The sequence below is a fragment of the Squalius cephalus genome (assembly GCF_949319135.1).
Source record: "Squalius cephalus genome assembly, chromosome: 14".
NCBI lineage: Eukaryota > Metazoa > Chordata > Actinopteri > Cypriniformes > Leuciscidae > Squalius > Squalius cephalus.
In genome coordinates this window covers 16,149,431-16,171,327 of record NC_137135.1, presented here as the reverse complement: position 1 = coordinate 16,171,327, position 21,897 = coordinate 16,149,431, and the positions used below count along the sequence as shown (strand labels likewise).

General features: G+C 38.3%; 2 protein-coding genes across 2 annotated transcripts in view; both read left to right on the top strand.

Annotated features, from left to right (window-relative positions):
* Positions 1-12,990, top strand: part of slc25a48 (solute carrier family 25 member 48) — a 24,617-nt gene extending 11,627 nt beyond the window's left edge. Inside the window, exon 7 of the mRNA XM_079891955.1 lies at positions 12,891-12,990. Coding sequence (XP_079748081.1) covers positions 12,891-12,896 — 6 coding nt within the window. The 3' untranslated portion in view covers positions 12,897-12,990. The remainder of the gene's footprint in view (positions 1-12,890) is intronic.
* On the top strand, positions 12,941-21,897 carry cplx2b (complexin 2b). The gene is made up of 3 exons (XM_079891963.1): positions 12,941-13,046; positions 17,938-18,113; positions 19,142-21,897. The coding sequence occupies exons 1-3, from the start codon at positions 13,016-13,018 to the stop codon at positions 19,337-19,339; spliced, it is 405 nt and encodes a 134-aa protein (XP_079748089.1). The 5' UTR covers positions 12,941-13,015; the 3' UTR covers positions 19,340-21,897.

Below are 21,897 nucleotides of genomic sequence, written 5' to 3'. Positions count from 1 at the left end.
GTCTCGAACAACACAACTTGTAATTTGGCGCGGTGAGCTAAATTATAATTAGCACATTTTAAACAAAAGACTAAAGTTTGATTTTGATATCGATATCAACGTCAAACTTTAGTCTTTTGTTTTAAAATGTGCTAATTAGAATTTAGCTCACCGCGCCAGATATTAATGGCCGTGTTTTGGTTTTGCCGACCGCAAGTGCTGAAGCGGCGTATTGTTGCTATGACTACCTCTTACTAACTTCCAAATCTAACCTTAGTGTTTATTGTAAGGTTTGAAACCCCGGCTGAAACGTATGTACAATTGTTTTTAAAATATATGTACCCCGCACCTTTTGTTTGTACTCTGGAGTTGTTTTAAACCTCCTCATAATGCTGTAGGATCAGTTGTTGATGGCAGAGGGTGGAGGCAGAGAGAGAGAGAGAGAGAGAGAGAGAGAGAGAGAGAGAGAGAGAGAGAGAGAGAGAGAGAGAGAGAGAGAGAGAGAGATACGATACGAAGCAGCACACACACACACACACACACACATCACATCAGACGCCGAATTCAAAGCAGTCAGGACCACCTCGCTCTCTCTCTCTCTCTCATCGCGGAGGTTTGTAAATGTTCGCTCCTCGCATGCTCTCTTTTCTCCATCCTTTTGCTCAGACTCGGCGCGATGTTGCCATTGAATGCTGCATGTTCCTGGTGCTGAACGCACTCAGCGATGGAGAGGGTTGGGCACGCAGGGTAAGGCGTGATCTGCCAGTTTCAGCTCCATGTTTGTAAGAAAAGGGCAAGTGAAATGTGAGTTGTCAAGTGCTTTGAGAGATGCCTTGTGTGTTTTCAGGTAAACGGTAGAGACAGAAGCGCGCGCGACGTGCATGATCAGGAGAGAGAGAGAGAGAGAGAGAGAGAGAGAGAGAGAGAGAGAGAGAGAGAGAGAGAGAGAGAGAGAGAGACTACAATATGCGCAGGTGCAGCAATTGATGAATCTGATGGACTGCATGATTGCATTGTATACCGGTGGAGAGGGCAAGGCCGAAAACAACTGAATAAGATAGGCCTACATTATTCTACTGTTGATCTTTTCTAGTACAGTGAGATTGAGCTTCTCTGATGTACAGTGGGTGTATGAGAAACCTGTCTGTGATTACAATTGCCTTGAGCTCCAGATCTTCTCTGGTGTACAGTGGGTGTATGAGAAACCAGTATCTGTACAATTGCCTTGAGCTCCAGTACAGTATAGCATAGCTGGTATACAGTAGGACAGCTCCTTTCCTATATATAGGCTACTTTTACTGTCCATTGCATTGGTTCATTATGTAATTCTTCAAACATGAACACTTAAAGCATCTAACTGTCCTTAAATAAAAATGTAGGAAAGAGTTTATAATTTGATTACCATGAGTTTGTCAGACAAACTGCGTATTTAGTGAGTGACATATTCTGTTGAGACAAACTGTTTTTATGTGAAACCCCTACGATGCAAGTGTATAGAAATGATGAGATTAACCTCTTATTTTCAGCTTCAAATTCTTTAATATGCTACTTTGAACCACGAGACAGATGTTAACTTAAATTAGGCGTGCATTTTTTTATGAATTTTAACCATAACCAGTATAGTAGTGTTTTTGTGGGGTTCATTTGTACAGTAAAAATCTGATTCAAATTGGCAGGACTTTAGGCTTATCTTATCATGTGCACATGAATTCATTTGTTTATATAATGTTTATATCTGGGGTTGCTGAGAAGAACCCAAACATAAGTATTGCAATATTTTTTAAGCATGTCATCAAGATGAAATTTAGTTTATAATCAGTTCTCAAAAGATAAAATTCTGAAAACCTGATACTTCAGTGTTACAGTGATTATGTTATGAGCTATTCAAATGGCTTTTGCATGCATCATGACTATTTTTATATGCGTAACTCTATCTTTCAAAAGAATTCGCCCTGATTGGACGTAGCAAATGCACATTACTATTTCTTACTTTTGGCCCCAGGCAAGAATGGGAATTAGGCCTAACCCTTGACCATTATTCATGTGCTGTGAGAGTGAAAAGAAGAGATAAAAGGAGCGAAAGAGAGAAAGGATGCATGAAATGGATGTATAGTAGAGGAACAGATAAGATCACGTTATTTCTGCTTCAGAAAAACGTGTTGAAAATTGGATTGGCTATGCTGCAATTTAGATTGGCTATGCTGCTTGATGTTTACTGGACGTTATAGCATTCAAACTGCCATGCAACTTTGCAAAAAACAAAGTACAGTGGTGTATGCACCATTTTCCTTGACTGTTTTTAATGTTTGTGTATAATGCACATTCATGTGTGATATTTCTGGATAATAGCCTATTTAACTGATTTTTATGCTAAAGAGTTTGCTTTAGATTTGGCTATAGCCTACTGAATTAAAAGCAACAAGGATTTAAAGTTTTATTTTAAGCTAATTTGTTTCATTTTTGTGCCACTAGCGTCCCTGAATAGAGTTAGCCTAGAGAATTGGTCTGCCTGCTGTAGCCAGTTTTGAAAGTATTTTACTACAGGCATAAAGTTGATTCATGACTGTTTTAAGTCAGTCATATGGACACATCTGTCCACCAGCTCGAGTGTAAGGTGAGGTGTTGTTTGTGACAGGTGTGGAGTGGCGGTTTTGAAGCCTCCGCTGTGTGTTTGGTACTGAGAGTCGTCAGGAGAGGTCTAGCTGCAGGGGAGAAATCAAGTGCTGAATTATTTATAGCTGTGTCCAACCTCCATCAAATTGCATTGTGAGGCTTTATGATCATATTCCTTTTTGCAGGCTATATGGTTCTGCTGTCACCATTGAAATGCCCTAAATTTCTCAGAATTGTAATAAAACAGCTGCTAAACAAAACCCAACGGCCAATAGGTGTGGAGTGACAGTTTGCCAGAAGCTTTTGTCTCTTTTGTGATTATTGATAAACTGGTTTAGGAAATTTGAAAGATAATTTTTCCTTCAGATAATCCCTTAATTAGCACGACTAGTTTCTGCATGCGATAAACACAACACAACAATCTAACGCTTCCTTAAAGAATAAAGCTCGGTCTGCACCTGGTCTGATTGGGCGATTTTGTGAACTAGATGTGTATTACCGTGTCAAGCTGTGGAAAGATGTTAGAGAGGTTGATTATAATTTAAAAGACCTTTAATCTGGCTAAATGGTCTGAAGATAATGCTCTTTGGGTGAAATGCTTGCAGCAAGTATTTCAACTGAAAGCTTATCTCTCTTCCCCAGATTTCTAAACTCCCTCTGCATGGTTAGCCACTTGGCAGACACATACAAACACCAAACACACTTCAGACTCAAGGAAGAGGCATGATTTAGCTGAAATGGACAACCTATGGGTCAACAGCAGTGTGATATTTTTAAAAGTAATGCATTGCTCACTGAAAAAGTAACTAAATGTGTTACGAAAAGTAATGTCTTATGTTACTTTTGTATTACCAACATGGTCAACTTGAGTCTGAGGTATTGTGAATATAGAATAATATAATAATTCAATAATGAAAGACTTTTATTAACTTTAAAAATCAAAAAACATTTCTTGGCCCCAATGAAGATTATTCTGCCCAAGAACATCCGGAAAAACCATCTGTCTGACATGTAAAGCAATACCAGGCATATTTCATAATGCATAAATTCTAATCTCTTTGCACAGGTGGTCCAGTGTTTCACAGTATGAAGTATACAAATTTATTCTGGCATTTTCACAAGATTGCACACGGAAATATTGTGTGCGTTCAGCACAACTGTTTATTTTTTTGCAGTCAAGGCCCATCTGTTTGCAATGCACAGACCTGGTTTTGATGGAAAGTGTGAATCAGGTGTTAAGCGGTGCAGTCAACAGCAATAGAGTAATGTGTATATGACATGCTAACTTTAATGTAACAAGAGCTAATTGGCCCCCATTGGAGAGGGGGGTTCCCATGACCTCTTGTGTGAGCCCAACCCAGCACGCAATGATAGGCTTTGACACTACATAGCAGGAGCTCAGTGGGAGTCGCTGCAGACCCCCTTCCTGAAATCAAGTGTCTTCAACTGCTCTCACGCACCAGGGGGTGTAATAATAATATGCTGTCTTAAGTGGGTCAATGTTGACTCTTCATTGCCGTAAAATATCAGATTTTTCTTCCGAGACAGTGATTCCCACCCAGGGGTACAGGCTTTACTTTGGTTGTACATTGAAAATGGTTTTATTTGCTTTGTTAAACCCATAAAACAGAAATTACAACTTACTGTACTGTAAAAATACTGTACAAATTTTAACCTATATTAAATTGAGTTCTACTAAGATTTCATTGCACTTTTTCCACCACTTTTAATTTAATTATTGATGAATACAATTGATTACATTGTATATTCATTACAGGGCAATTCTGTCATTTTTTGTCTGAACAGGAAAATTCCCTTATTTACACCACATCTCAAATGATGGGTTTCATAGCATTCTGTGATGAAAATTACATTTTAAAATATTTTGGGACTCTCTTGTCTTAAGGCAAATTGTATTGCTACAGTAACATTATATGTAGCCGGAATATAATAAACTCACAATTAAATAATATTATCTTACTTTTTCCTAATTAATTAGACATAATTATAGTACATTAAGGTAAATATCACTTGTGAGCATAATATTTTTATTGTGTCCCAGGCACACAAGTGATATTACCTTAATGTTTCTTTCTTAGCACATCATATCTTTCATTTTTATCTCAAGCATGCTTGTCGCTAAAACGTATTTTTGGTAAACAAGTAGACTAAATTTAAAAAAGCTTTTATTAGGGGCAAAATAGTTATATGTGTGAAAATGGCAACTCAAATGGAACATTATAATCATTCTAAAAGTTAAAGAAACACTCAATGACAACATTTTACAGTGGACAAAGTGTGTAAATGATACTTAAAGACACAGACAGATTTGGCATGCTTGCAAAGTCTGTAGAAAAAAAGAGTGAAAGTCTTTTTAGAAATAATATTTAGATATAATTATGATCCCATAGTGACTTAAAGTAAAATGACCATTGTGACATTATCAAATAAATATACAAAGTAAACCATTTTATAGGGAATTCAATTCAGAACAGTACATGGTCCACACGCTCTGCACTAGGTCTGTGTTTTGCTGTGCTAATAAATGCAGATTCCCAGCAAAATGATTCCAGGCATGATGTATTAATATATACATGCTGAGAATGAACAGATTGCTTTCCTGCTTCTGTGTGTTGGGATGGATCTGTATGGTATTGTAGCCAGGCCCCATGCCCTATATTTAATCTAATTGTGAATGGTGCTTTTCTGTCGGAATCACTTTGTAAACCAGGCAGAGCTGCTCAGAGTTTAACCTAATTACCCTTCATGCCCTGCCTTCCTGTATCCCTCCCACATCTCCCCTTTTGCGGAAAGTGTATCAGTTCCTTATTTACTGTTCAGACTAGGTTGAAACCATTTGGTTTACAATTGTGTACTTCCAGGCTCCAGATTGTGTGTATGATTTCATACTTCTACATGATAATTTGGCATTTTTGCTATTTTTTTAATCAAGAAATAATTGAAGCACAAAGTGGGATTGGCAAACTCAGCAGAAATGTCACAGAATAAATGTAACTGGTCTAAGTGAACGACCCGCCATAGGCATGGACATACAACTCAACCGAAAAATATTGTTCATTTCAGGCTTGTCTCTGGCTGCAAATGTCAGGGACTATTATGTTAATAACTTAATTTCAGCATGAGAATTAAACGAATAATTAATATATTTTCTTTATCATTTGCATTTTATTGCTTTACTCAAGATAAACATTTTTGTTTTCATCTTGAAATTCGTTTTATAGTTTGAAACGGTAGCCTAATTATTGGTCATTTGTAATGGTGTAAACCTCAAAACATTTATTTGTAAATGTCAGGCATGTTTATTACCCTCAGGTACATGGCGTTCTTGCAGCTTTGGGTTTTTATTAAAACCGGGAAAACATCCTCATTTTAGAGGACACAATATAAATGGGACAAATCTACTCACCCATTATTTTCTCCGCAATGCGACCTAGTAGAACTTCTCTCCTAAACAACTGGGAAAATTTGATCATACAGTGTAATTGCAAAATTGGCAATAATCACACAGTACTATGCTACTTTATGGTGCTAAACTGATTGGATGGTTAGAATACAAGCAGCCTCACTTGTTTTTTTTTTTGTTTTTTTTTGTCATTTTACGGTAGGCTATGCATAAATAATACTGGTCTCTAAAAAGGCTCACTCAAAAGGTCTTATGCTGCCTTCACGGGCTATCGGAAATTTTCTATTTCCCAGTTCTGAATATGGAATCATTAAGGACACCAGGTTTATTCTTGCCTTTAAATTGGGAAAATCTTATTAAAGCCAAAATTATATTTAGCGTCCCATTTACTGACAACCATATAAACAATAGTCAGCTAGATAGTCAGCTTGCTGACAATTCTAGAATTTTCGCTGTGTATAAAACATTCAATATGCTTCAAATGATTATTCATGTATGTAAATATGCACTACTTAATGCCTGGTTCAGATTACACGATTTTAGCCCGATTTTGGCATGATCCGTTTGACGTAGGGTGTCGTGGGGATTCGCAAACGACAACGGGCGTTGGGATGCAAGATTCGATCGTTTCATCTCGTATAGTGTGTCATAGTGGGCGACAACCTACGTCGCGTCTGCGATGCTTCACGACATCACGACAGAAAGACTAGCATGTTTAATTTTTTAACGGTCCTCCACGACGACGGGCGCGAGTGAGTGAGTGAGGGAGAGTGAAGGCTGATTTATACTTCTGCGTCGGACCTACACCGGAGCCTCTACGCTGTAGGCAACGCGTTGGTTTTCATTTATACTTCTGCATCGTTGTCCGCGTTGACGCGCGCAGAGGGAGCATGTGAAACCCGAGGGAGCGGTCCTAGCAGACCAATCACAGCGCTTGCGTCCGCGTAGAGTTGACGCGTTGTTACATTTTTGGAGAGGTGCACGTCAGGGTACGCCGAAGGGTACGCGCGCTACACACAGCCTACGACGTAGCTACGGCGTAAGTTCGACGCAGAAGTATAAATTGGGCTTAAGTGAGAGTGTGTGTTCGCGAGTGAGTGAGTGAGCGAGTGTGTGTGACTTTGTGTGTGCGGGAGAGTGAGTGTGTGAGAGAGAGTATGTGTGTGTGTGTGTGTGTGTGTGTGTGTGTGTGTGTGTGTGTGTGTGTGTGTGAGAGAGAGAAAGAGAGAGAGAGAGAGAGAGTGCGTGTATATGCATATGCACATGTGCGAGTGAGTGTGTGTTTGTGAGAGAGAGAGAGAGAGAAAGTGAGTGCGTGTAGGCTATGTGAGCATGTGTATATATGCGAGTGAATGTGTGTGTGAGACGGCTCGCGATGACTGGTCGGAAAACAACGTGTAGTCTGACATGTTTCTTGTCCACGACATGACAAGATTTTTAGGAGTCAAAATCGTGTAATCTGACACAGTTACTATCGTAACAGACAAAAAAATCGTGTAATCTGAACCAGGCATTAACGACAAGACAAGGCATGTAGCTGTTGTGGAAAAAACTAATTAAGAATACCAGTCACAGCAGCAGATGTTCTTCCCTCCTCCATGTTTTAAGTTTATGGCATGCCCAACTCGGGAACTTGGTACAAGGTCGTCGGTAGCAGTGCGAAAGGTGATGACGATTCTAGAGTCCATGAAAATGAAACTAAAGCTAAACTGAACATAGTGGTGACAGAACGCACCCCCTCCGGAAAGGCGCAGCCTCACACCGTAACAGATCGACAGAGGGACAGGGAGGGTGGGGGCTCTGGAGGCTGGCGAGAGGCTGGCGAGAGGCTGGCGAGGAACCAGAACTAGGCAAGAAGAACCAGGTTGGAGCAGACGGCGGAAGTACCCCTAGAGGAGCTGATGCTGAACACAGCAATGGAGTGTCTGACAGTGGAAGGAACCAGGGAGGAGGTGATTGCAGGGTGGAAAAGGTGGATGCCCAGAGCACAGGTGGTACAAAGACCCATGGCGGAATCGATGGTGGGAGGAGCCAAGGCAGAGTTAGCGGTCCAACGACCAGCAGTGTAACCGAGAGGTCTGGACACCCTTGTGGAGCCGAGAGACTGAAGAGACCGGGAGACAATGGAGGTTCTAGGGAGCAGTGCGGAGTCGCAGTGACGAGCTGCCGAAGTGGAACATGGCCGTCTGAGGTTCTAAGTGGAGCCGAAGCACGGAAGAAAGCTTGAAAGTCTGTGGTGCAGGCAGGGCGATATCTGGGCAAGGTTAAGCCGGTGGGACGAGGAAGCATGGTGGAGCCAAGGAGACAACGATCCCTGGTGGAGTCGAGGGAGATTGGAGCCAAGGCAGAGTTGACTGCTCAATGGGCCGAGTTGGAGCTACGGGCCTGGAGGTCTGAGGTGGAACAAAGTAGTCGACACATCTTGGCTTGAGCTGGCAAACTAGAAGTGCCTGGCAGATCGGAGCAAGTTATAGCCAGTAGAGGAGCCGAGGAACTGAAGGGCGCCAGCAAAGACGGGGCTGAGGGAACAACTAGCCTGGGCAGAGGAGGCGGGAGAGGGAGGCAGGGTGGGTGCATTATCAACGACATAGCAGTCTTTGAGCTTGGCAAGGCCAGCAGTGATGTAGGCTTAAGGCTGGGTGGAATCAGGGGAGGGAGGCTGTCATCCTCTTCAAGGTCTTCTCTATTTCACACCGGCTCGTAGGTAGAAGTCGACAATCACACTTGGTCAAACTAGGCGGCTACTTTCGGCTCTGGGACAGACGTGGCCTCACGCTCGGGCTCCATTATAGGCATTGACATTGGCTCAGGGTCCGTGGCGGGCATCAGCATGGTCTACAGATCTGCGGTGGGCTTGGGCTCCTCTCCTGCGGTGGGCAAGTGCTCTGGTTCTGCAGTGGCCATTAACGCTGGCATCAGCTGAGGGTAGACACACTGCAGAAATCGGAGGATTGCCTCTCTCCAGGTTCCTTCTCTCCATATTTGGAAGTTCCAGGGAGCTATAATAATTCACCAGTTCAAATAAAGAGACTTTAGTGTCTCATTGTTACCCAGTGTCCCAAGTCTGCTTTTACAACCAGTTGATTACTTACTTTTCCAGCGTTCTGCTGTGTGTCACGCATAGTTGAGTATGTACGCGTTTCAAAGACTGTGAGCTCTAAAGTGTGCACTATAGAAGCGGACCTTTCGTTTATGTTGTCCGTGTTTAAGTCTGTGTTTCACGGACTGTGCACAGACATCAGCAGAGATGAGAAAATTATGCAGACTATGATTTATCCCTGTACATAATTTTTTTTAAAAACTTTAATCAAAATAAATTCCCCTACCTCTTGCAGGGACATCTCTTCTCTGATTATGTCTTTACAGGCGTCAGGGCGGGACAACCTGTCAATCACATGAAATCACAGCAATAGAGAACCACAACCATCCGATCATTTCCTGATAGACAAAATCAAATCCTGCCCTCCTTTTTTTTAATTAAGAAGCGTTTCACTCAGTTATATTTCATATGGAAGAAAAGACTATCGCAACTTCCATTTCATAGGGATTTTAATGCACAGACTGACAGTCTGTCTGGAATGAACAAATCTGTGTGGTGTATTCATATGGCAGAGTTCATCAAGAAACAAGAAAAGATGATGACCATGCTGACATTTCCTCAAGGTTTTGATGCTGCTATTGTCTCTCCCTTATGCTTTCAAGGCATCTGTGGATAAGAAACTGTCTGCCAGCAAGGTTTTAGAGTTTTAATGTGTTTTAAAGTTGTGTATCTGCACTCACTCCTCCCTTCAAGCTGAAAGCTCTAGGGTTGTCGGGAAAGTCATGAATGTTTCCTTGTCCACATCTATTGATTTGAACTGGCCCCAGGCGTCTTTTACCTGAGTCATTAAGCTGTGGCTGAAGGTAGCTTCCAATAGGCTTAATGGATGCAATCAGGGACCATGTGTATCACTCCTAAATGCCTGTCCTTGAAAGGATCTGTAAGAAAATAAGAGAGGATGGGGATAGAATCATGGAGAACTAATCTTCACTGAAGTCATTATTCCACTGCCACAGAGAAAGTGACTTGTGGGAAATCTACCAGTTACAATGTACCAGATACATCCACAGTTATTTACTTTATTTAACAAGTTGTTCATTTGCCCAAGCAAATCAATTGATTTGTGAATGTGTGTTCAGACCAAAAAAAATGGGGAAAAATCTCTCACGTACAGATCTGCTGTGATCTGGCTGAAGTGTTTTCTCAACCAGGCATGTGAGAGTCTCTTATAATTGCTTTTTTTATAGGCATATTATTGCTGGTTTTTGTGGCAAAGAAATTTAATAGGCCCCAAAACCCATAAAAAGCATCTATTATTCTTAGCAAAGCTAAAGCAATGACTTCCTCAGAGAGGTTTCCTGTACATGTGCAAAGACCATGTTTCTATTCATGCTTTATTGTGTTGCATAATTGTGTAAAGTCTTTAATAGGAAGAGTAATAATTTCATGCCTGATTGGGCGAAGTCTTAGCCAGCTCCATCCATGCTTTAAGCAGCTATGTTGTTTTCCTGAGACCTTTGATTTCAAAAATCCACCACAGCATTTAGTGCAATAAGCATCTCAAATTAATTATCATATTATCGCAATGTTATTTTGTGCCATACATCAGTGAGTCTCTGTTTAGGAAATCAAACGCCCTGCGGTGAGTTTGCCACTGAAGTAGAGCTTACGTAAGGATCCACTAATAGCTTCAGAAAGTATATGATCTCCTCTTCTTCTTTATTTTTAGTATTAAACTATACAGCTATCCTGTGCAATCATGCGTGCTTTAAGAAGATCTAAAGGAGCTTCATAATAAAAACCACTCTTGAGTTTCAGTTTATGCTTTCAGTTAGCAAACTGTAACCTTGAGGCTTCCGCTCTAATCCCATTTTATCATAGCTCAAAGATGGATGAGATGCACAATCAGAATCAATCAGAATGTCGTTTCTCCTTGACATCTTCCCACCATTAGTGCATTGTGAGATTTCAGATGACATATATACTTTTGCTTGTCTTATAAATCTTCACATTCGGATGCTAGATAATTTGCATTCACCAGGACTTATGCTTGAGCTGGATAGAATATGGTTTTATAGGGGATGACAGAAAAAGATTTATAATTAGATGCAAAGCAATGTATGATAATGCAAATCATTCAATGCACATTGGTTATTGCACCACGTCTTTTCTCGGTCTCTCAATACATTACACGTGTAAAAACACTCTAAAGACAGTTCAATGGAAGCATTTATGTGCAAAACACTGTCAAGACTTAGTTTACTACATTAATACGGTGATTAAACTGCTGTGTTGATGTGGTAGAAGTGGTTTCACAGGAGTCAGGTTGAAATGAACTGGTAAATAGCACGCAAACCCGACCTCAAGGTCACATAAGGACACTGTGTTATGCTAATCAGACATGGTGGGTGTTATCACAGCCCCATTTTGACTCAGGAATAGAAGATCAGCATGTAAGAATGGGTCAGGGTTATTAATTTGTGGGGTTGTTTTAGCTTTAATATTTTTCTTGGGTAGAAGCTATTTACACTAATCAAAATGAGCTATTTAAACTTTGTGCAAGTAGTGACATATACTATTTGCACCTCAGTGTATTGTAGTATAAAACAGTATGCAATAATAACAACATATTGAGTGTAAATTGCTAAATTCATTAAATGGATTCCACCATATTGGGACAATAAAACCCTTTTGTGTTTGTTTAAACAGAAGTGTAGGAATATACAAAATATATATATTTCTTCTGGAATAATACAGGAAAAACATGTTATAAAAGTAAAGAATTGTTTTAAAAAAAAATTAAGCAAACAGACACATGCAGTAATTGGGGTAATCCGTCCTTTAAATTGAACAAAATGAACTTCCTTTTACTGAAGGGAGATGGAAAGATGAGGAGGCGGAGTGTGGGGGGAGTATGAATGAGGTGGAGCGACAGACAGAGAGATAGAGAGAGAGAGAGAGAGAGAGAGAGAGAGAGAGAGAGAGAGAGAGAGAGAGAGGCGGTTTATCAGGACCCAGTGAGCAAGTCGTTTTTTTGTTTATTCATCGTTCAGTTACTTCAAGAAGAACAAATAGCAAAAGTCAGTAAACTGGTAAGTGGAAGCAGATTTATTTAAGCAAATACATGACTGGTTACAAACAGTTAAACACATAATGCTAGTTTGTTTAATGTTTATATATATATATATATATATATATAAGAACTGCTGTTCTTTAGTATTGTGTCTTGTCTCTTTAGAGTGGTTTGGCTACCATCATAGGGTTCTGGTTTGTTTTCGTTGTTCCTGTGCTGGAAACATATTTGGATGTTTTTTAGTATTATGCAGATCATATTTGCTTTGAAAAGCTGAACGATTTTTTTTGTGCTCATATGTTATGGTCTGGTGTCAGTGTCTCAAATGTGGCAAATGACAAACCATCTCTTGTCTGCTGAAGAAAAGCAACCTTTTATAAAGTTTCAGACAACTCATTGAGATGAAATCTGCAATATCTCTGATAGCCTTAATGTCACGGTGTAGCTGGAAATGTTCAGTGTGTTCCTGTAAGCAATAATTACTTTGACTTCCGTGGGTTTTCAGAACTGACTGTGAATTTATTTTGAGCACCTGCTGTGTGGGATTTGTCTAGAAGCTCAGAGTAACTTAAATGTGCATTTTTTTGCAGATATTGCGACTTTTTATGGGAGCTTTGTAAAAATTTCAGCTCAAATACTAACAGATGTTGTGGATGAGGTTGTATTGACAATATAGTGATCAATATTATACCGTAATCTGAGTGTTTCTGATTGACGTTGCATGCTGATCAGGATTTCTTCGCATTTTTCCCCCCCAATAGGTGTGAAGGATTCATCAGGACACAGAAGACTGACACACTGTGGTGGAGCGGCAGAATCAGGATCACGGCAAGACTAAATGCAACATTTTCTTTAGCTGTAAGAGGACCAGATATCTGAGTGCATCATGGATTTTGTGATGAAGCAAGCATTGGGCGGTAAGTGTCATGTTATCAAACTAGCATATTAGTCTCGATCCAATTGTCAGTTTGGTCAAGACCAAGAATCAGATTGTATTGTTTCTATATGTTGCATTTATTTGTTTCATTATTTAACTTTCATTTGACGCATGGCAGAAATTGATGACGATTACACATTTTTTTTTACCGTAAAATTTAAAATAATCAATTAAATAAACAACAACAACAACATTTATTGATAATTAAATAATTGAAACATTAGAATTATTTTTTAAAATTTTTATCAATAATACTAAAAAGTATTTATTAATAATACCAGTTAATTTGCTACATAAAAAAATATACATTTCATAATTAATCGCCTGCTGTAAGCACAGGATATGCCTGTTAATATACATAAATTTAGGTCTATGTTTGGTTCTGATAACTATGATCAGTTTTATATAAATATATTATTTTATATAAATATATTATTATTTTTATTAAATATTTATATATTGAAAAATTGTACATACATATTAGCACGTAACCAGGAAATGATGATGGTTTTTAAGAGATACATTTGTATTCACTGTAAAATGTATTAATGTGCAATTAAAATTAAAATGTGCAATTGATTTATTCCATAAAAACCAACAATATTTATTGATAAGTATTAGATTAGATTATTTAGTATTAAAATAACAGATTTATTTAGAAAATAGAAAATTAAATGTGGTTGCTAGTAATTGGATGCAAGACAATAAGTCTATTTTGTAATTCATACATTTCTAACTGTAATAAAACAAACTGCTTATTGATCTGGTTATAGTTTTTTGTATTTGACATTTATTTGTTGTGTGTATAGGTTATAGATTCGCACTATACCATGAACATAACTTTGTCTAAAGGTCAAAGAGACCTTAAATCAATTTCATGATTTTGTTTTTATCAGCTGAGTGACTATGGGCAATAAAACGAAATGTATTTCTCCCCTTTCAATTCCCTTGAGTGGGCCAGATGTAGCAGATTGTGTGACCACACAATGACCTTCTGCGTGAGGTGTCTTTAAGAAACACAGACTGTCTTTTCACTGCACGTCATATTTTACACAGTTCCTTTGGTGTTCCACATGGATGAGGCCAAGACGTCAGATTGTGAAATGTAAAATGAAATATGAAAGAAATGTTTCGTGTAGCACTTTTAATACATCAAGAAAGCTTTGATATGTAAATGTGCCCTGAATTTGATCCTGAAGTCTAAAATCTTTACCAAATGTAGTGATTTTTACTGTGATAGCAGCATAGACCTTATAAAACGACATAGTTTAAATTCTGCTCCATAGCTCCGAGGTAATGAAGCATGATTTACTCATGAAAATCATCCATTATTAAACAGACTTTCCCTAGCTAGTTTTTCTCAACCCTTGCAAATTATTCAGAAGCATATAGAATTTCTTCAAGATCCCACAGAGAAGTCACTTTACGCTGCCCTCTGCGTTCAGCAGACTGTAAAAAACAGTTTATGTTTGTTGTCTGTTGGTGTGAAAGACTTTTATTAAAGAAAGATGGAAAACAGAAAAAGGCATAAAATCTAATAAAAATGTGCTTCAGGACAGCTATGCTTATTAATGGATAGGGCTGTAGCGTTCATGTGATATTATAAGAGGGCATAATCACACGGAAAATATCTCCAGATAGACTCACCAACCTCTTATTAATCATTCTCAGAATCTCTTCTCCTTATATTGTATGCAAGATATTTGTTTTTGAGGCTTTATTAAAGGCTAGCAGTGCTTCTAAAATACAAGTGACCTATTTTACTACTACTACTTTACCGTTATAAAAGAACGTAATTAATATGCTAATTTCCAAAGCTCCGATAATTCACATATCATTAAGAATTAGCCTTTTTCCAGAGATACTGGAATACAGTTCCGGCCGCTGCGCCATTGTCATCCAGAGCCCAGATTTGCTCTTCCATCCATAACCATCACTGCTGTTCCTGCCAAGCGCTTTGATGTAAAGCCATGAAGAATCTGATAGAGGGAAGCAGTTCTTTTGTTATGTTAACCACCCTCTGTGTGTCTTTAAACTTGACAACAAAACTACATTCAGTGGCCTACATCTTGCTTTAAGCTCTCAGGAGCGGCAATTGCTTTGTGTTTGTAGAACAATTCATGTGACATGAAAATCTGAAGAATGTTTCAATCTTGATGCTGTGTAGCATGTCATTTATTTAAATACTTTGTCATATGCCAGTTTAATATGCAGAGACAATTATAATTAAGACATCTGTGGATTTATTTCCCCATAAAGAGTAGCACTGTGGCTGTTTATCATTATCAAAACTTTACTCTGTTTGTTTGAGTATCCCGACTAGCCCGACAACAGCAACATTGGCTCAACCAATTGTGTGAGTTTAAGGCAGGGCTATCGGTTTGATCGACCAATGGCAGAAAGGAGGAGTGTTCATTAACCTTGTTTAAAAACATTAACATTCTATTTGGTAGCACAGAAATTACACCCTAAGAGGCCATTCATACAGAATGCGTTTTTCCATTCCACTGCGCTATTTTTCCGTTGTTTTTCTATGTAAACATGCACTAGACAGACATGTTTGTCCATGTTGTGCTCATTTCTCATGTCTTTTGCAGCCTCTCGTGAGTGGCACTGAATTTTAAAAATGTGGCGCTAAGTTAAAGGTGCTGTATGTAATTTATATAGTATTTCGAAAACCCTGGGTTGCCATATACAGTAGCACAGCGTATAGCAGCCATGAAAGCCAACAAACAAACTCAGAGATCGCAGATTATACTCGACTAAAAAGCAACGCTTCTAGCACTTGGATGCTTCAAAAAGTTCATAAAGAGATCGTAAAACTAATCCATATGAATTGAGAGGTTTAGTACAAATTTTCTGAAGAAACTCGATCGCTTTATATGATAAACAGATTTAATTTAGGCTTTTATTTACATATATACTTTAATCTGCGAACATAAACAGAAGCTCAACCGAACCTGCTTGATGCGCGAGAAAAAAGTAATTTGTTCTTGCAGAAGCTCAAACGTGCTGCGTAACACGAGAATGAACCTCATTGGTTCTTGCAGAAGCTCAAACGTGCTGCGTAACACGAGAATGAACCTCATTGGTTCTTGCAGAAGCTCAAACGTGCTGCGTAACACGAGAATGAACCTCATTGGTTCTTGCAGAAGCTCAAACGTGCTGCGTAACACGAGAATGAACCTCATTGGTTCTTGCAGAAGCTCAAACGTGCTGCGTAACACGAGAAAAACGAACCTCATTGGTTCTTGAGGAAGCTCAAACGTGCTGCGTAACACGAGAAAAACGAACCTCATTGGTTCTTGAGGAAGCTCAAACGTGCTGCGTAACACGAGAATGAACCTCATTGGTTCTTGTGGAAGATCAAACGTGCTGCGTAACACGAGAAAAACGAACCTCATTGGTTCTTGTGGAAGCTCAAACGTGCTGCGTAACACGATAATGAACCTCATTGGTTCTTGCAGAAGCTCAAACGTGCTGCGTAACACAAGAATGAAACTCATTGGTCAGGAAGGTTTATCGGTCAGGAAGTTTGGGGTTGGTGGTGGGTTAGTGTTGGGTATAGAAAGTGAGTGAATTCATACGGTCATTGTGGACCATGGGCAACCTGCAGCATGACACAATGCGAGGACTGTTATGTCAGCTCAAGATGTCCTAAACATACACACGCAGACAGTTAAAGGCCACTTAAAGAGTACACTCTCACTCCCTTCCCTTTCAGTGCCCTGAGTGTCATACGGAAGCAATTAAACACATGTGAAGGTAATGCGTAGACCTTGACGCTGGATTTCAAATACACACTCATGCATAATAAATGACTGCCTTTAATAATAAATGAGTGTACAGTTGCTTGTAGAGACACATTACGCAAAGCCATTATGCAAATGATTAATGACTTAAAGCAATAGGACAGCATTTGCAACCAAATCTTTCAGCATGTTTCTGAGACCGTCTGTATAATTTTCAAACACAGCTGTGCTTTGTATATTAAAAAATATAGTTGAAGTGGACATCTAGGTAAATGCAAACATGGCCTTTGCTTAAAAGCATTTATTGCTGCATTACTCATAATCTAATAACTCTAATAACCTGTGGCTGTTTTTTGCTGAAACCGAAACATGTCAAATACACAGCGTGATAGGTAGAGTTGCACCATTTAAACAGATGGCAGCGAGAGGAGTGGCACATGCATCATTCTGGTCTCTCTGTTTGCCTTCATCATTTTGGCTCCAGTATATCATCATATTAGGAGATTTTGCAGTGGAATTTGTGTTTTTGAAGTCTCTTATGCTCTCCAAGGCTGCATTTAACTGATCAAAAATGCAGTAAAAACAGTAATATTGTGAAATATTTTTAAAACTGTTTTCTATTTGATGAAATTGAAATGTTATTTATTCCTGTGATGGCAAAGATGAATTATTAGCATCATTACTCCAGTCTTCAGTGTCACGTGATCCTTCAGAAATCATTCTAATATGCTGATTTGCTCAAGAAACATTTCTTATTATTATGAATGTTGAAAACAGTTTTTGTGGAAATCATGATACATGTTTTTCAGGATTCTCTAAAGAATAGAAAGTTCAAAAGAACAGCATTTATTTGAAATAGAAATCATTTGTAACATTGTAAATGTCCTTAGTGTCATTTTGGATATATTTAATGTATCCTTGCTGAATAAAAGCATTATTTTTTTTTAAATATCTAACTGACCCCCAACTTTTGAATAATAGTGTAAATAAATAACAGCTTACTCTCTTCTGGGAAGGCTCTATATATCAGCTTCAGCCATTGAAAATCACTTATAGGTGACTTCTATAATAGTAATTATATTTCTTTGCGTTTTTTTTTTTTTTTTTTTTTTGGCACAGGGGCCACCAAAGACATGGGGAAGATGTTAGGTGGAGAGGAGGAGAAGGACCCTGATGCCCAGAAGAAGGAGGAAGAAAGGCAGGAGGCGCTGAGACAACAAGAGGATGAACGAAAAGCCAAACATGCTCGTATGGAGGCAGAGAGAGAAAAAGTCAGACAGGCCATTCGAGATAAGGTACTCGTTTCACATTTCCCATCCACTTTAGCTTCTCGTGACAACTGTTTAGACTGAGCCCGGGAAAATTAGAAGAATTGGTAAGCATGGGATCATTTGCTAATTGCTAATCAATTTCAAACGAAAGCAAAGATGAAGCCGTTATACCATGATGACGGGACTTCATGATTAATGTGTGTGGGGGGATAATGCATCAAATAAAAATCTCTATTACCCTTTAATGAAATGTCACATTTGCAGGAGGTCTTAATGTCAGCTAATTACAGCTAATTTAACAGCTCCTTCTTAAGGAAGGAAAAGAGAGCCGAGAGTATGAGGCCATTACAGGATCATGAATTTAGCCATGAAGCAGCATGAGAACATCTGGACATGGCCTGATCCAATTCGAGCCTAAGAGACTTTAGAAATGTATCAGAACTGGGTGATTTCAAGGCCAATATAATAAATATTGTTGGCTGTTTGGCGAATTGCCTGATCCTCTTTAGTAGGTCTATTCAGACACAAGCGTCTGCTACATGCATATAAATACGACACTTAAATCCTGCAAGATAAATGTTTTGATGTTTGACTTTTAGAATACACTATTGCACAGTATGTATAAAAATATATCATGAATTTAAAATACAAAATAACATTTGTGTATGGAGTTTTGATCTTAAAACACAGCAATGTCTAATTGGCCTAAATTAATCCAAAATATGCCAATTAAGATTATATTAGTATATTATATCATACAGTATATAGGCTATAGTGTAGTATATAGCATACAATTGCCATAAAACATGTTAATATTTGTGCATATAGTTGGATCTATGCAGTTCATGGTATTTTACTTTATTTCCCATAAATGAGATATAGGCTCATATGATATAGAGATATGATATAGAGATATAGGCTCATATCAGATATAGAGATATGTCACTGTAGACCTACAGTACAATGAGAAATGGCTTCATTTCAACATTCTAACAAGCCCTCTGCTCCTATTGTCTAATTATCTTGATTATATTGTATATGTGTTTATATAGTATGGACTAAAGAAGAAAGAAGAGAAGGAAGCAGAGGAGAAAGCGGCTATGGAACAAGCGTGCGAGGGCTCCTTGACTCGCCCCAAAAAGGCCATCCCAGCCGGCTGCGGGGCAGATGATGACGAGGATGAGGAGAGCATTCTAGACACCGTTCTCAAATTCCTGCCGGGACCTCTGCAGGACATGTTTAAAAAGTAACAGACACAAAGCTGTTTCTGGAAGAAAATGGGAGAGGGGGGATTTTTGCCAAACAGGTGAAAGGCTTTTCACTGCCTTGACGGAATTTCATTTGTTCCTTTCTACGGATAGAAACACAAATCATAACCCAACAACGTTTGGTCTTTTCACTGCCATTCAGGTTCAAACTGTTTACACTTTCTATAGATATATATCTATTTGTTTACTGATCACCAGGGTTTCTGATACTTAGAAAGTTATCTGCCTTAGGTACTCAGCGATCAGCCCCACAGTAATGGCACATTCCAGGATCTTGGTACTGAGCTCGGGCACTGGGAATATGATGGTTACTTGGATGTTTATCTATCTATTTCAAACACAGTGGGGTCAGAGCATTTTAAAACAGTAGCTTGGTATAACTGTTCCTTCTTTCACAGAAAAAAACAAAAAAAACGTCAGTGAAGTGCAGAATGCAGCCGTAACGCTTTTAGTAGTGTGCATGAGGTCAAAATCTTACTATAAGATGAATTGCGTTTGCCATCGATACGTATTTGTGAAAATGGGAGACGCTGATAAACTGTCTTAGTTGTGCCATGTTAGACCACCTGAATGCAGCCTGGCAGTTCTCATTTGTCTGTGATGTATTGATATTAATTTTATTTTTGTTAAAAAAAAAAGGTTCTTAATTGGCATCGATGGTAACGTGAAGACCCTTTAACATCCATGGAACCTTTTCAATGCACAAAAGGTTCTTTATACTGGAAAAAGGTTCTTTAGATTATAAAATGTTCTTCACATTAAGAAAAAACTTTATTTTTAAGAGTGTAGTGTAAGATAGAACTTGATTTGACCACAACTGATATTCACATTAGCCTTGCCAGCAAACGATCAGGAAAAGCTCAGTATGTACTAGAACTGTGACAAAACCACAGTTTATCTTTTTTACAAACTGGACCAAATCTTTACAATGAAGAGATATCCAGGACGATTCAAGTTCTGAAAAACATACAGAGCACGAAATACAAGATTCTACAAATGTTTCAGTATGTATTCAGATGTCAGTCACTGTTTTACAGCACATTCATCACTGCCAAATCACATACGACAATCAGAAATTAAATGGTCTCATGTAAACAATTAAAAAATAATCAATTCAAAAAATATATATGTGGGATGTTCTGCAATATGAAAATACCTGCCTTAGCTGAAAGTTACATAAAGGTCTGACATGACTTTTAATGTGCTTTCAGTAAAAAAGTAGGTTATTGTTAACGTTAAAAAACAAGCCTATATGTACTGTAGGATAATACATTTAGTACTGTTGCAGAACATGGAAGCATGGCATTGTTGAAAATACTAATTTATTGATAAAAATACACTAAATTAATACTGAGAATACATGAGCTTCGGTCACAACAGTAAAATAAAAAAATACCAAAGAGAGAGTTATACACCTTAGTAAAGATGTGAATGGCACAGTACAAGAAACGGTTAAATGATCTATTACAACGAAATATGACGTGGTCATTTTGAGAAACCGTTATATTCTGATCCTGCTGTGAAACTATATCAACATGATTTATAAAAATGCTAGCTCATATTCTGCCCAAAATCTTCTTACCGCTGGCAAAATCGGATGTGGGGTTGTAAATATGATGGACTAAGGCTTTTTATTTCAATTATCAATGTCTTCATGTTTTTAAGCTTTGAGTAAACACTGCCATTTGATAAACATGTTGGACACTTTTTTTTTTTTTGGGGGGGGGGGGGGGTATTAAATGTTTACATAACTGTTAATGAAAACTGGGTTTTAGAGGCAAACTCATTTTGTAAAGTAATGCTCAAATGGCTATTCTATTGCATGATGGGAACCTATAGATACGTTTTCATTTTGTAGATTACTCAAAGTTGTTTTCCAATTAGTCAGATTGAAAATGTGTCCCTTTTTAAACTCTGTTAGCAAATGATATAACTACAGGAATGTATCCGTACCAATTAGGCTTCGTTGTTCTGTGATCAAAATGCTTTTAAGATTGTAAAGTTTGTCAAAAATAAAATCTTAGTAAGAACAGAATGACATACTTTAGAATAACACATGCTACTCTCAAGTAGACTTTAATTTTAGCAGTAAAGAGGTACTTTTTTTTTATTATAAGGAAAGAATGAGACTGACTTTTATTTTTTTTGTAGTGCTGAAAGGTTTTTCACTAGTCAAAGCCATATTGTTAGACTGCAATAATTAATGAAAAAATGATCATCTTGTAGTCATGCATCTGTTACCTGTAAAAATATGTTGATATCTATTTAACTCTTCATGGTACGTGTGTATATACTAAGGTATATGACATTTCCGTGTTTCTATGTCAGTTCTCAATGTAACCGTGTATTTATGTGCGTCTATACCTGTTTGTGCTGTAAAATGTTACTTCCTGTTATACCTGTTGATGTCTCTTACACTATGTGCAGTCTAAAGTAGGCTGTGTTCACTGTCATGAAGTTGGTGGAATCGGGTTATGGGAGTCCTAATGTTCCTGTATGCATGCAGATAAACTTTGCATTAAATACCAAATCAGAACGTC